This window comes from Mustelus asterias, chromosome 3 (genome assembly GCF_964213995.1).
Source record: "Mustelus asterias chromosome 3, sMusAst1.hap1.1, whole genome shotgun sequence".
NCBI classification, from domain to species: domain Eukaryota; kingdom Metazoa; phylum Chordata; class Chondrichthyes; order Carcharhiniformes; family Triakidae; genus Mustelus; species Mustelus asterias.
The window spans coordinates 159644447-159658953 of NC_135803.1; the positions used below are offsets into that span (position 1 = coordinate 159644447).

The following is a 14507-nucleotide window of genomic DNA, read 5'->3' on the forward strand; positions in this document are numbered from 1 at the left end:
TCAAAGGCGACTCTTCCCATTCTTTCTCGTTACTTCTGAAACTCAAGAATATGTCCTTGGCCCCCTCCTATTTCTCAAATGTAATGGCAAAATATCTGAAAATATGACGGCGGGTTCTACATGCAAGCTGGTGACACTCAGCTCTACTTCACCACTACTGCTTTTGACCTTTCCATTGTCACTAAATTGCCACACTACCTGCCCGACTACTAGTCATAAAAGAACTTGAGTTTCTTCCAGTTACAAATGTTGGGAAAACCAAAGCTTTCATGTTCAGCCACTGCACAAATTCCATGCACCCACCTTCCATTTTAACCATCTCCTCTGACTTAAGGTTGAAGCCAGTAACATGCTGAGGTTACAAACAATGTGACACTGTTTGAATTTCCAATTCCACATCTGCTCCACTAGATAGATTACCTACTTTCACCTGCATAACATTGCCCATTATCACCCCTGCATCAGCTCTTCAGCTGTTGAAACTCTCATTCATGCCTCTGTTACCTCCAGACCAGACTATTCTAATGCTTTCTTCGTCAGATTCCCAACTTCTGCCCTCCATATAGTCATCTCATCCAAAATTCTGTTGCCCATATCTTATCTCACACTAAGTCCCATTCCTTAAAAGTCTAAAATATTCTCATGTAAGAGGATCCTGTATATATTTATCAAAATATATGGAGATATGCTCATTGCCACCTCTAAAAATTGAAAACTGGACAAAGACCCAAAAATGACTGAATCTATGTCTGCTTGTGACCCTCGAACAAAAATGCTGACAGTACCGAAGAAACATGCACCTTGTTATCCCTGAATAGATACTAACTGTGGACTGTGCATACGAAATCCAAACAGAACTATACAAAAGTCAACTGCTTTTCATAACTTAGGCTGGCCAACCAGAGTCTACTTGTCTGCAAGGATAAAGCACTCTGCAATCTTCCTTTCAATTCATAGTTGGGGGGGGAGGGGGGGCGGGGGGGACAGTATTTAATGATCCCAGGGCCACAGGCAAAGGATACACATCCTTTTCAAAGACAGCGCAAAGAGGTGTGAGTTATGTGACATAGATCCCTAGCTTGTGGAACCACTAACATTGCCTTGGGGAACTACAAAGTCTCAGTCTGCCACTTTACCATCTAAATAGCAGCATCTTAGACAAGAGGCTCTGGCCAACGGGTTGGAAAATATGCCAGCGCTCTTTAAGGGGAAGCAAATAAAAAACATCTCTGTTTATGGATGGGTGGGATGAGGAGAAATTAGTGTTCTTTAAATTAACCCCATCCTGTCCATAATACTCATCATGTTCAAATATCTGTAGCCTCTTCCAGGCCTAAAACCCTCCATAAAAACTACCAGCAAGTTCCCCTCCAAACTACGCACTACCCTGATTGGGGAGTAATGGTATAGTAATGGTCCCTAGGGTAATGTTCTGGGGACCACAGCAGATGTTGAAATTTAAACTCAGTAATTATCTGGAATTCCTAAATGCCCTCTGAAATGGCCTAGCAAGCCACTCAGTTCAGGACAATTAGAGATGGGCAATAAATACAGGTCCAGCCAGTGATGCCCATGTCCCATGAACAAGATGTTTTCTAAATTTGGAACGATATTAAGCTTTCCTTCCCTGTTGCGTGATCAAATTCCTGGAAAACTCTTCCCAGTAGCACTCTCGGTGTACCTACACCAGATGGACTGTAGCGATTCAACAAGACAGCTCACCACTATCTTTTCAAGGGCAATTAGGGATGGGCAATAAATGCTGGCCTTACACATCCCATGAATTTTTAAAAAAATCTTTGCACTCTTCCTTGTGCATTTCACTTCATCACTGGTGGCCATACATTCACCTGCCTTAAACCTCTCAAATTCTCTCTACTCCTTTAAGACCAGGGCGGCACGGTAGCACAGTGGTTAGCACAGCTGCTTCACAGCTCCAGGGACCTGGGTTCGATTCCCGACTTGGGTCACTGTCTGTGTGGAGTTTGCACATTCTCCTCGTGTCTGCGTGGGTTTCCTCCCACAGTCCAAAGATGTGCAGGTTAGGTTGATTGGCCATGCTAAAATTGCCCTTAGTGTCCTGAGATGTGAAGGTTAGAGGGATTAGCGGGTAAATATGTAGGGATATGGGGGTAGGGCCTGGGTGGGATTCTGGTCGGTGCAGACTCGATGGGCCAAATGGCCTCTTTCTGCACTGTAGGGTTTCTGTGACCACCTGCAAGTTCCCCTCCAAACTACTTTGTTGATCAAGTTTTCAGTCATCTCTCCGAATGGTAGTGGAAGGGTGGTAGTGGAAGGGTCTTTTTCCGGCTGGAGGCCTGTGACTAGTGGTGTTCCGCAGGGCTCTGTACTGGGACCTCTGCTGTTTGTGATTTATATAAATGATCTGGAAGAAGGTGTAACTGGGGTGATCAGTAAGTTTGCGGACGACACAAAATTGGCAGGACTTGCAGATAGTGAGGAGCATTGTCAGAAGCTACAGAAGGATATAGATAGGCTGGAAATTTGGGCAAAGAAATGGCAGATGGAGTTCAATCCTGATGAATGCGAAGTGATGCATTTTGGTAGAAATAATGTAGGGAGGAGCTATATGATAAATGGCAGAACCATAAAGGGTGTAGATACGCAGAGGGACCTGGGTGTGCAAGTCCACAGATCCTTGAAAGTGACGTCACAGGTGGAGAAGGTGGTGAAGAAGGCATATGGCATGCTTACCTTTATAGGACGGGGCATAGAGTATAAAAGTTGGGGTCTGATGTTGCAGATGTATAGAACGTTGGTTCGGCCGCATCTGGAATACTGCGTCCAGTTCTGGTCGCCACACTACCAGAAGGACGTGGAGGCTTTGGAGAGAGTACAGAGGAGGTTTACCAGGATGTTACCTGGTATGGAGGGGCTTAGTTATGAGGAGAGATTGGGTAAACTGGGGTTGTTCTCCCTGGAAGGACGGAGGATGAGGGGAGACTTAATAGAGGTGTATAAAATTATGAAAGGCATAGATAGGGTGAACAGTGGGAAGCTTTTCCCCGGGTCGGTGGTGACGTTCACGAGGGGTCATAGGTTCAAGGTGAAGGGGGGGAGGTTTAACACAGATATCAAAAGGACATATTTTACACAGAGGGTGGTGGGGGCCTGGAATGCACTGCCAGGCAAGGTGGTGGAGACGGACACACTGGGAACGTTTAAGACTTATCTAGACAGCCATATGAACGGAGTGGGAATGGAGGGATACAAAAGAATGGTCTAGTTTGGACCAGGGAGCGGCGCGGGCTTTGAGGGCCGAAGGGCCTGTTCCTGTGCTGTTATTGTTCTTTGTTCTTTGTTTGTTCTTTGAATGTCCCCTTTGAGGTTTAGTGATACTACTTGGAAACATTATAAACCCTGTAAATATGACAGTTGCTGCTGCCACTGTATAAATGGAATATTTGGAAGTTTAAATTATGTGCAAAACTTCATGGTTGAGTTTATGCAAACAATCTTGGTGGATTCTGACATCACTGAGGAAAGCTCCATGGAAATGTCAACAGCGAAACACTAAACAGCAGTCAAATATGAAGGGATGTTTGACATTGTGTTAAATGCATAATCCTAAATATTAACATTCAGTGCGCACTTTGAGGCAGCCACCACTCCCGACAGGAATCTCGATTATGTCAGTGTGTAAAATTTAGGAGAACACTGTTGATGCTTGCCTTATGTTCTTACACCACTGCACTCTGACCCCAGCTGCACAAAGTGACAATAAAACCTTTTACAGAAATGGAATTATTTATATAAATTCAAACATTTTACAAAGTTACACTGAACAGGCTTATATCATGGCTTAGCTCCAACAGACACAGCAGCCATGTTGTCACAGAACAAATAGAAACATAGAAGATAGGAGCAGGAAGAGGCCATTTGGTCCTTCGAGCCTGCTCCGCCATTCATTACGATCATGGCTGATTGTCCAACTCAATAGCCTAATTACAAAACGCTATCACACCTAACATTTGTCTTTACAAATTTAAAATTAACTCCCGTTTTTTCACTTTGTGCCTCGAGGTGCTAAGCCAAGGACTGTTTGATTTTTATGGCATTGTTGTATTTAAAGACCTGCACATCTGCGCTAGGGTTGCTCAGATCCTCTACTGTACTTAAAATCTGGTCATTTAAGATGCATTTCCTATCCCTATTTTCAAAAGGCAAATATTCAGATTTTATATTTTCCAACTGTCACTCCACTTTTTAAAAAAAGGCAGTAGAAACTAGGAAAGTACAAACCTGTTAGTCTGACATCAGTTGTGGGAATTTATTATCAAGGAACAGAGCGACTGAGAAGATGGGCAATGACAGCTGAGCACAGAGTAAATCATGGATTTCTGAAGGGCTGGTCATAAAAACATAAAACATAAGATATAGGAGCAGGAGTAGGTCATTCAGCACTTTGAGCCCACTGTCATTCAATGACATCCTGGCTGATCTTCTACCTCAACACATTTTCTTGCACTATCCCCATTTTTCATATGTAGAAATGTATATATTTCAGTCTTGAACAGATTCCACAGCCCCCAGGACACAGAATTCCAAAGATTCGCCATCCTCTGAATGAAGAAATTCCTCATCACAGCCCTAAATGGTCTGCCCTTATCCTCCGGCTGTGTCCCCTGGTTCTAGACCACGTCCAGCACTCTCTAGCCAAGGGAAACATCCTTCTACCAAGTTGGGCCCTGTAAGAATTTTGTATGTTTGAACGAGATCACCTCTCATTCTTGTAAACTCTAGCAAATTAAGGGCACATCCATTTAATTTTTCCTCATTAGGACAATCCCTCCATCTCAGTAATTAGCTTAATGAACCTTTGTTGTGTTCCCTCTGTGGCAAGTACATTTTTCCTTAGGTAAGGAGAAAAAAACGGCACACAATATTCCAGGTGTGGTCCATATAATTTCAGTAATAGTGCTGCAATACTGTGTGCAGTTCTGCCCACCACATCGCAGGAAGAATGCGATTGCACAGGAGGGGGTGCAGACGAGATTTACCAGGATGCTGCCTGGAATGAAGCAGGATAGACTTGGGTTGTTTTTGTTGGAGCAGAGAAGACTGAGGTGCGACCTGATCGAGGTGTACAAGTTTATGCGGGGCATGGACAAGGTGCATAGAGAGCAGCTGTGCCACTTAGCTGAAGAGTCAGTCACAAGGGAACACAAGTTCAAGGTGAGGGGCAGGAAGTTTAGGGGGGGGATGTGAAGAAAAACATTTTTACCCAGAGGGTAGTGATGGTCTGGAATGTGCTGCCTGGGAGGGTGGTAGAAGCGGGTTGCCTCACATCCTTTAATCCTGGATTAGCACTTGGAAAGTCATAACATTCAAGGCAATGGGTCAAGTGCAGATAATTGGGATTAGGTAGATAGGTCAGGTGGTTCTCACGTGTCAGTGCAGACTCGATGGGCCATAGGGCCTCCTCTGCACTGTGAGATTCTGTGAAGACAGCTTTACTCCAACACTCGGTCCTCTTGTAATAAAGGCCACCATACCATTTCCCTTCTTAATTGCATACTGTGGCTGCATGTTAACTTTCAATGATTCATAAACAGGCACACCCAAGTCCCTTTGAAGTTCAACACTTTCCAGCTTCTCATCATTTAAGAAATTTTGTGTATCTTTGTTTTTCCTATAGAAGTGGAAAATGTCACATTTCTCCATTGTATTCCATTTACCATGTTTTTGCCCCTCCAAATCCCCTTGAAATATCTTTGCATCTTCCTCACAACCCTCAGATCCACCTAGAGTCAGAGGTTTACAGCATGGAAACGGGCCCTTCGACACAACTTGTCCATGTCGCCCTTTCGTTTTTAACCACTAAACCAGTTTCAATTGCCCGCATTTGGACAATGTCCCTCTTATCCATGTAACGTCTAAATGCTTTTTAAAAGACAAAATTGTACCCACCTCTACTACTACCTCTGGCAGCTTGTTCCAGACATTCACCACCCTGTGTGACAAAATTGCTCCTCTGGACCCTTTTGTGTATCTCCCCTCTCAATTTTGATGATATCAGGCAGGAACTTTCAAAAGTTAATTGGGGGAGTCTATGGGAAGGCAAATGGACGTCTGGTAAGTGGCAGGCTTTCAAAAGTGTGTTAACCAGGTTTCAGGATAAACACATTCCTCTTAGAGTGAAGGGCAAGGCTGACAGGAGTAGGGAACCCTGGATGACTTGAGATATTGAGGCCCTGGTCAAGAAGAAGAAAGAGGCACATGACATGCATAGGCAGCTGGGATCAAGTGAATCCCTTGAAGAGAATAGGGGGTGTAGGAGTAGAGTTAATAGAGAAATCAGGAGGGCAAAAAGGGGACACGAGATTGTTTTGGCAGATAAGGCAAAGGACAATCCAAAGAGCTTCTACAAATATATAAAGGGCAAAAGAGTAACAAGGGAGAGAGTAGGGCCTCTTAAGGATCAACAGGGTCATCTATGTGCGGATCCACAAGAGATGGGCGAGATCCTAAATGAATATTTCTCATCAGTATTTACTGTTGAGGAAAGCATAGATGTTAGGTGCTGGAAGTCTTAAAGCGCATCAAGGTAGAGAAATCCCCGAGACCTGATGAAGTGCATCCCAGGACGTTGTGGGAGGCTAGGGAGGAAATTGCGGGTCCCCTAGCCGAGATATTTGAATCAACAATAGTCACAGCTGAGGTGCCTGAAGATTGGAGAGTGGCAAATGTTGTGCCTTTGTTTAAAAAGGACTGCAAGGAAAAGCCTGGGAACTACAGGCCAGTGAGCCTCACATCTGTGGTGGGTAAGTTGTTGGAAGGTATTTTGAGAGACGGAATCTGCAGGCATTTAGAGACGCAAGGACTGATTAGGGACAGTCAGCATGGCTTTGTGAATGGAAAATCATGTCTCACAAATTTGATTGAGTTTTTTGAAGGGGTAACAAAGAAGGTAGATGAGGGCAGTGCAGTTGATGTTGTCTACATGGACTTTAGCAAGGCCTTTGACAAGGTACCGCACGATAGGTTGTTGCATAAGGTTAAATCTCACAGGGTCCAGGGTGAGGTATCTATATGGATAAAAAATTGGCTTCTTGACAGAAGCCTGAGGGTGGTTGTAGAGAGTTGTTTTTCAAACTATAGGCCTGTGACCAGTGGTGTGCCTCAGGGATCAGTGCTGGGTCCACTGTTATTTGTAATTTATATTAATGATTTGGATGCGAGTATAGGAGGCATGGATAGTAAGTTTACAGATGAAACCAAGATGGGTGGCATAGTGGACAGTGAAGAAAGTTATCTCCAATTGCAATGGGATCTTGATCAATTGGGCCAGTGGGCTGACGAATGGCAGATGGAGTTTAATTTAGACAAATGCGAGGTGATGCATTTTGGTAGATTGAACCAGGGCAGGACTTACTCAGTTAATGGTAGGGCGTTGGGGAGAGTTACAGAACAAAGAGATCTAGGGGTACATGTTCATAGCTCCTTGAAAGTGGAGTCACAGGTGGACAGTGTGGTGAAGGTGGCATTTGGCATGCTTGGTTTCATCGATCAGAACATTGAATACAGGAGTTGGGACGTCTTGTTGAAGTTGTACAAGACATTGGTAAGGCCACACTTAGAATACTGTGTGCAATTCTGGTCACCCTATTATAGAAAGGATATTATTAAACTAGAAAGAGTGTAGAAAAGATTTACTAGGATGCTACCGGGACTTGATGGATTGAGTTATAAGGAGAGAATGGAGAGACTGGGATTTTTTTCTCTGGAGCGTAGGAGGCTGAGGGATGATCTTATAGAGGTCTATAAAATAATGAGGGGCACAGATCAGCGAGATCACACAGAGGGTGGTGAATGTCTGGAACAAGCTGCCAGAGGTAGTAGTAGAGGCGAGTACAATTTTGTCTTTTAAAAAGCATTTAGATCGTTACATGGGTATGATGGGTATAGAGGGACATGGGCCAATTGCGGGCAATTGGGACTCGCTTAGGGGTTTTTAAAAAAAAGGGCGGCATGGACAAGTTGGGCCAGAGGGCCTGTTTCCATGCTGTAAACCTCTGTGACTATGACTCTCACCTTAAACCTATGTCCTCTAGCTTTAGATTCCTCTATCTTTGGGAAAAGATGTTGACTATCTCACTGATCTATGCCCCTCATTATTTTATAGACCTCAGTAAGAGTTTTTGTTACCTGCAAACTTGGAAATATTACATTTAATCTCCACATCCAAATCATTGATGTATTTTGTGAAGTGCTTGCGCCCAAGTATCGTATGGCGCTGCGGAGAGTTATAGAGCAACGAGATCCAGGGGTGCAAGTTCATAGCGCCTTGAAAGTGGAGTCACAGGTGGACAGAGTGGTGAAGAAAGAATTCAGCATGCTTGGTTTCATTGGTCAGAACATTGAATACAGGAGTTAGGACATCTTGTTGAAGTTGTGCAAGACATCGGTAAGGCCACATTTGGAATACTGTGTACAGTTCTGGTCACCCTATTATAGAAAGGATATTATTAAACCAGAAAGAGTGCAGAAAAGATTTACTCGGATGCTACTGACACTTGATGGTTTGAGTTATAAGGACAGGCTGGATAGACTGGGGCTTTTTTCCCTGGAGCGTAGGAGGCTTAGAGGTGATCTTATAGAGATCTATAAAATAATGAGGGGCATAGATAATGTTGATAGTCAACATCTTTTCCCAAAGGTAGGGGAGTCTAAAACTAGAGGGCATTGGTTTATGGTGAGAGGTACAAAAGTGTCCAGAGGGGCAATTTTTTCACAGAGGGTGGTGAGTGTCTGGAACGAGCTGCCAGAGATAGTAGTAGTGGCGGGTACAATTTTGTCTCTTAAAACGTGTTTAGACAGTTACATAGGTAACATGGGTATAGAGGAATATGGACCAAACGCAGGCAATTGTGACGAGCTTAGTAAACCTCTATGACTAAGTAGATCTGACTTTTATCACCATATATAGATATAACCAAATCCTCAGCATATCCATTTCAGGTTTGCCTTCTACGTGATTGGCAAGGAATGATTCAATTCAAAGCAAAAACACGACTGCAGCATGTACTCGCATGCACCATTGGCGTCTGTCCACAGGGTGCAATATTTAACTGGCCCAGTATCTCATGATATTCACGGTGTAAGATTCACCTGTCCCAGGAGTTCACTGAAGGGAATGGATGTGGTTGAAAGGCTACAAGGATAATATTGAGCTTAGTGTTGTTTCAGCTGCATCTTTCCAATCAAGAATTCCATCTCACTGCTGGTTTAGTCGGTCTCTTTGAACTGAACCACACAGCTGTTCTTTGAAATTGTGCAGAATTTGTTTAACAATTTAATCCAAGCTCCATCACAAACTTTGGTAGATATAGTCATCAGTCATATTTAGACCAATGATGTATCATAATGTGTGACGCTTCTAACACACACCATTGAGCCATCACACACTGCATCAAGTAACTTACCTTCAACCAGGAGGCCAAACAGCAGCTGTTTCCTATTGTGTTGCGTCAGACACTACACAAGTACAAAAATCCCAGACTGTGCCTTCAATGTGGGGAATAAAAAGGCTAAGGGTCAGAAAGGTAAAAACAAAAGCAATTAATTCTTCTCACCATACTCTCCAAAACGAAGAGACTCCCAGTGTCGCCATTCCACAAGGACACCCACAATTCGCACTCCAGCGTAGATTAGAAGCATTCCCAGAGTGGCATCCAGCAGGAAATTAATCAGATACCTCAAACAGGAAAAGTAAAATGTCAGTTGTGAAACACAAAGCTTCAATTCAGCCAACTCATAGTGGCAGCAGTGTGTATTATCTACAAGATGCACAGTGGCAACTCAAAAGCAGTCTTCGATACCACCTTCCAAACTGGTCTGTCCTATGAGAAGAGACCAAGTGCGTTAGGACTGTATTCATTGAAGATCAGAAGAGTAAGGGGATCTCATAGAAACTTATAAAATTCTAATAGGATTAGACAGGGTAGATTCAGAAAGAATGTTCTCAATGGTGGGGGAGTCCAGAACTAGGGGTCATAGTTTGAGGATAAGGGATAAACATTTTAGGACTAAGGTGAAGGGAAATTTCTTCACCCAGAGGGTGATGAATGTGTGGAATTCACTACCACAGAAAGTAGTTGAGGTCAAAACGTTGTTTGATTTCAAGAAGAAATTAGATATAGCTCTTGGGGCTAAAGGGATCAAGGGATATGGAGGGAAGGAGGGAATCAGGATATTGAATTTGATGATCAGCCATGATCAAAACGAATGGCGGAGCAGGCTCAAAGAGCCGAATGGCCTACTCCTGCTTCTAGTTTCTATGTTTCCACGTAACACACAACTTCCCTATCAGGTATAAGAATATGGGTAGTAGACACCTGGGAACACCATCACTTGCAAAGGTGGCGGCATAGTCGTATTGTCACTGAGTTTATAATCTAGAGTTCCAGGGTAATTCCATCATGGCATGATGAAATTTGAAATCTACAAAAATATGGAATTAACTATTGATCATGAAACCATTGTCGATTGTTGTGACAATCCATTTTGTTCACTCGGGAAGGAAATCTATTGTTTTTACCTGGTTAGTGACTCTAGACCCATAGCAATGTAGTTCACTCTAAAATGCCCTCTGAAATGGCCTCGCAAGCCATTCAGTTCAATTAAGGATGGGTAGTAATAGCTAGCCCAGCCAGCAATGCCCACATCCCATTAACTAATATGTAAACAAAAAATTAGAAGTTTCCTTTTAAGCCACACAACATCTTGACCTGGAGTTCAATTAGGGATGGGCGGTAATAGCTAGGCCAGCCAGCGATGTCATTAATATATTACAAAAATTAGAAGTTCCCTTTCAAGCCACATACCATCTTGACTTAGAACTACATTGTGCTGCAGCTTTATAGGACCCTGGTTAGACCCCACTTGGAGTACTGCGCGCAGTTCTGGTCACCTCATTACAGGAAAGATATTGAAGCCATTGAAAGGGTGCAGAGGAGATTTACAAGGATGTTGCCTGGATTGGGGGGCATGCCTTATGAGGATAGGTTGAGGGAGCTTGGTCTCTTCTCCCTGGAGAGACGAAGGATGAGAGGTGACCTGATAGAGGTTTACAAGATGTTGAGAGGTCTGGATAGGGTAGACTCTCAGAGGCTATTTCCAAGGGCTGAAATGGTTGCTACGAGAGGACACAGGTTTAAGGTGCTGGGGGGTAGGTACAGAGGAGATGTCAGGGGTAAGTTTTTCACTCAGAGGGTGGTGGGTGAGTGGAATCGGCTGACGTCGGTGGTGGTGGAGGCAAACTCGTTGGGGTCTTTTAAGAGACTTCTGGATGAGTACATGGGATTTAATGGGATTGAGGGCTATAGATAGGCCTAGAGGTGGGGATGTGATCGGCGCAACCTGTGGGCCGAAGGGCCTGTTTGTGCTGTGGCTTTCTATGTTCTATGTTCTATGTACATTGCCACTCCTTCACTGTCAGTGGGTGAAAATCCTGGAACTCGCTCCCTCACAGCATTGGTGCACCTAAACTGTAGTAGTTCAAAAAGGCAACTCAGCACCACTTTCTCAAGGGCAATTAGGGATGGACAATGCCAGGAACATCGACATTGAAAGAATAAAGGTTGGAAAGACTTGGGCTGTTCCTCTGAGTAAGGAGATCGAAGGGAGATTTGAAAAGAGGTGTATAATATTATGACAGGTAGACAAAGATACAGTTCAAAGATGTGCAGGTTAGATTGATTGGCCATGCTAAATTGACTCTAGTGTCAGGGAGATTAGCAGGGTAAATGTTAGGGCTACGGGAATAGGCCTGGGTGGGATTGTGGTCGGTACAAACTTGATGGGCCGAATGGCCTCCTTCTGTACTGTAGGGATTCTATGAGCTATTCCCATTAGCTAATGGGGCAAGATCCATGGAAAACAGATTTAAAGTTTTGGCTAAAGTTTGGGTGCAGAGATGGGAGGAAAAACTACTTTTAATGCACTGCCCACAACAGTGATGAAAATGTTCAAATTTTGTTTGATTCACACCTTGTAAAGCACCTGGGCATGTTATGTGCATTTATAAATGGCAGGAAGTGACAATAATCAATGGTAATCAGTGAATAACAAAGTGAAAGTGAGTAAGGAGCAGTGGCGACGGATAAACTTTGAGCAGCAGAAAATGACAATCAGCAGTGAGTGACGGGTAGTGAACAGTGACCCTGCTCCTACTCTAAATAAAGGTCACCACTTGTATTTGTAAATTTTAAAACTCATGGTTGATTATTCTGAGCAGGGTCTCTGAATACATCTGAATCAAAAATCGAGATTTAAGGCTTTTGAAAAATTGCAACATTGCAAATATATGATATAACTCACAGTGAGCACGGGTCCTCTTCAGTCAGGTCAGATAAATAGACATTGGCAAAGTGGATAAAGAGCATCCCAATTGCCTGCTTGGAAGTATCCAAGAACCTGCAAAAGCAACAAGTTCAATTATTAAATATTGATTAATGTTTAGAAAATAGACTGAGGATCACTGTAGTTAAAAACACTGCAGCAGAATCACAAGCATGCCAAGGATCGGAAGCCTGTATGTACAGTGATTTGGAGATCTTTAATAACTGCAATAATTAGAAATTCTGGCAGCAATATAGAAGCATAGAAAATTACAGCTCAGAAACAGGCCTTTTGGCCCTTCTTGTCTGTGCCGAACCATTTTTTGCCTAGTCCCACTGACCTGCACTTGAACCATATCCCTCCACACCCCTCTCATCCATGAACCCGTCCAAGTTTTTCTTAAATGTTAAAAGTGACCCCGCATTTACCACTTTATCCGGCAGCTCATTCCACACTCCCACCACTCTCTGCGTGAAGAAGCCCCCCCCTAATATTCCCTTTAAACTTTTCTCCTTTCACCCTTAACCCATGCCCTCTGGTTTTTTTTCTCCCCTAGCCTCAGCGGAAAAAGCCTGCTTGCATTCACTCTATCTATACCCATCAAAATCTTATACACCTCTATCAAATCTCCCCTCAATCTTCTACGCTCCAGGGAATAAAGTCCAAACCTATTCAATCTCTCTCTGTAACTCAGCTTCTCAAGTCCCGGCAACATGCTTGTGAACCTTCTCTGCACTCTTTCAACCTTATTTACATCCTTCCTGTAACCAGGTGACCAAAACTGTACACAATACTCCAAATTTGGCCTCACCAATGCCTTATATAACCTTACCATAACACTCCAACTTTTATACTCGATACTCCGATTTATAAAGGCCAATGTACCAAAGGCACTCTTTATGACCCTATCCACCTGTGACGTCACTTTTAGGGAATTCTGTACCTGTATTCCCAGATCCCTCTGTTCAACTGCACTCTTCAGGGTCCCACCATTTACCATTTAGGGTTCTGAAGACTGTGGAGGAACAGAGAGATCTTGGGGTCCATATCCACAGATCTCTAAAGGTTGCCAGTCAAGTGGATAGAGCTGTGAAGAAGGCCTGTAGTGTGTTAGCTTTTATTAACAGGGGGTTGGAGTTTATGAGCCGTGGGGTTATGCTGCAACTGTACAGGACCTTGGTGAGACCACATTTGGAATATTGTGTGCAGTTCTGGTCACCTCACTATAGGAAGGATGTGGAAGCGCTGGAAGGAGTGCAGAGGAGATTTACCAGGATGCTGCCTGGTTTGGAGGGTAGGTCATATGAGGAAAGGTTGAGGGAGCTAGGGCTATTCTCTCTGGAGCGGAGGAGGCTGAGGGGAGACTTAATAGAGGTGTATAAAATGATGAAGGGGATAGATAGAGTGAACGTTCAAAGACTATTTCCTCGGGTGGATGGAGCTATTACAAGGGGGCATAACTATAGGGTTCGTGGTGGGAGATACAGGACGGATATCAGAGGTAGGTTCTTTACGCAGAGAGTGGTTGGGGTGTGGAATGGACTGCCTGCAGTGATAGTGGAGTCAGACACTTTAGGAACATTTAAGCGGTTATTGGATAGGCACATGGAGCACACCAGGATGATAGGGAGTGGGATAGCTTGATCTTGGTTTCAGATAAAGCTCGGCACAACATCGTGGGCCGAAGGGCCTGTTCTGTGCTGTACTGTTCTATGTTCTATGTCCTTCCAATGTGCAATATCTCACACTTGTCTGCGTTAAATTCCATTTTAAGAAGTCTCACAACACCAGATTAAAGTCCAACAGGTTTATTTGGTAGCAAATACCATAAGCTTTCAAAGCACAGCTCCTTCGTCAGATGGAGTGGATATCTGTTCTCCAACAGTGCACAGACACAGAAATCAAGTTACAGAATACTAATTAGAGTGCAAATCTCTACAGCCAGCCAGGTCTTAAAGGTACAGATAATGTGGGTGGAGGGAGCATTCAACACAGGTTAAAGAGATGTGTATTGTCTCCAGACAGAACAGCTAGTGAGATTCTACAAGCCCAGGAGGCAAGCTGTGGGGGTTACTGATAATGTGACATAAATCCAACATCCCGGTTTAGGCCGTCCTCATGTGTGCGGAACTTGGCTATCAGTT

The 14507-nt window shown here is 43.7% G+C and overlaps 1 protein-coding gene across 1 annotated transcript in view; it reads right to left on the minus strand.

Annotated features, from left to right (window-relative positions):
• Window positions 1–14507, minus strand: part of stimate (STIM activating enhance) — a 215133-nt gene that overhangs the window by 109836 nt on the left and 90790 nt on the right. The window contains exons 3-4 of the mRNA XM_078210079.1: window positions 12343–12438; window positions 9597–9718 (exon numbers count right to left, since the gene is read on the minus strand). Coding sequence (XP_078066205.1) covers window positions 9597–9718; window positions 12343–12438 — 218 coding nt within the window. The remainder of the gene's footprint in view (window positions 1–9596; window positions 9719–12342; window positions 12439–14507) is intronic.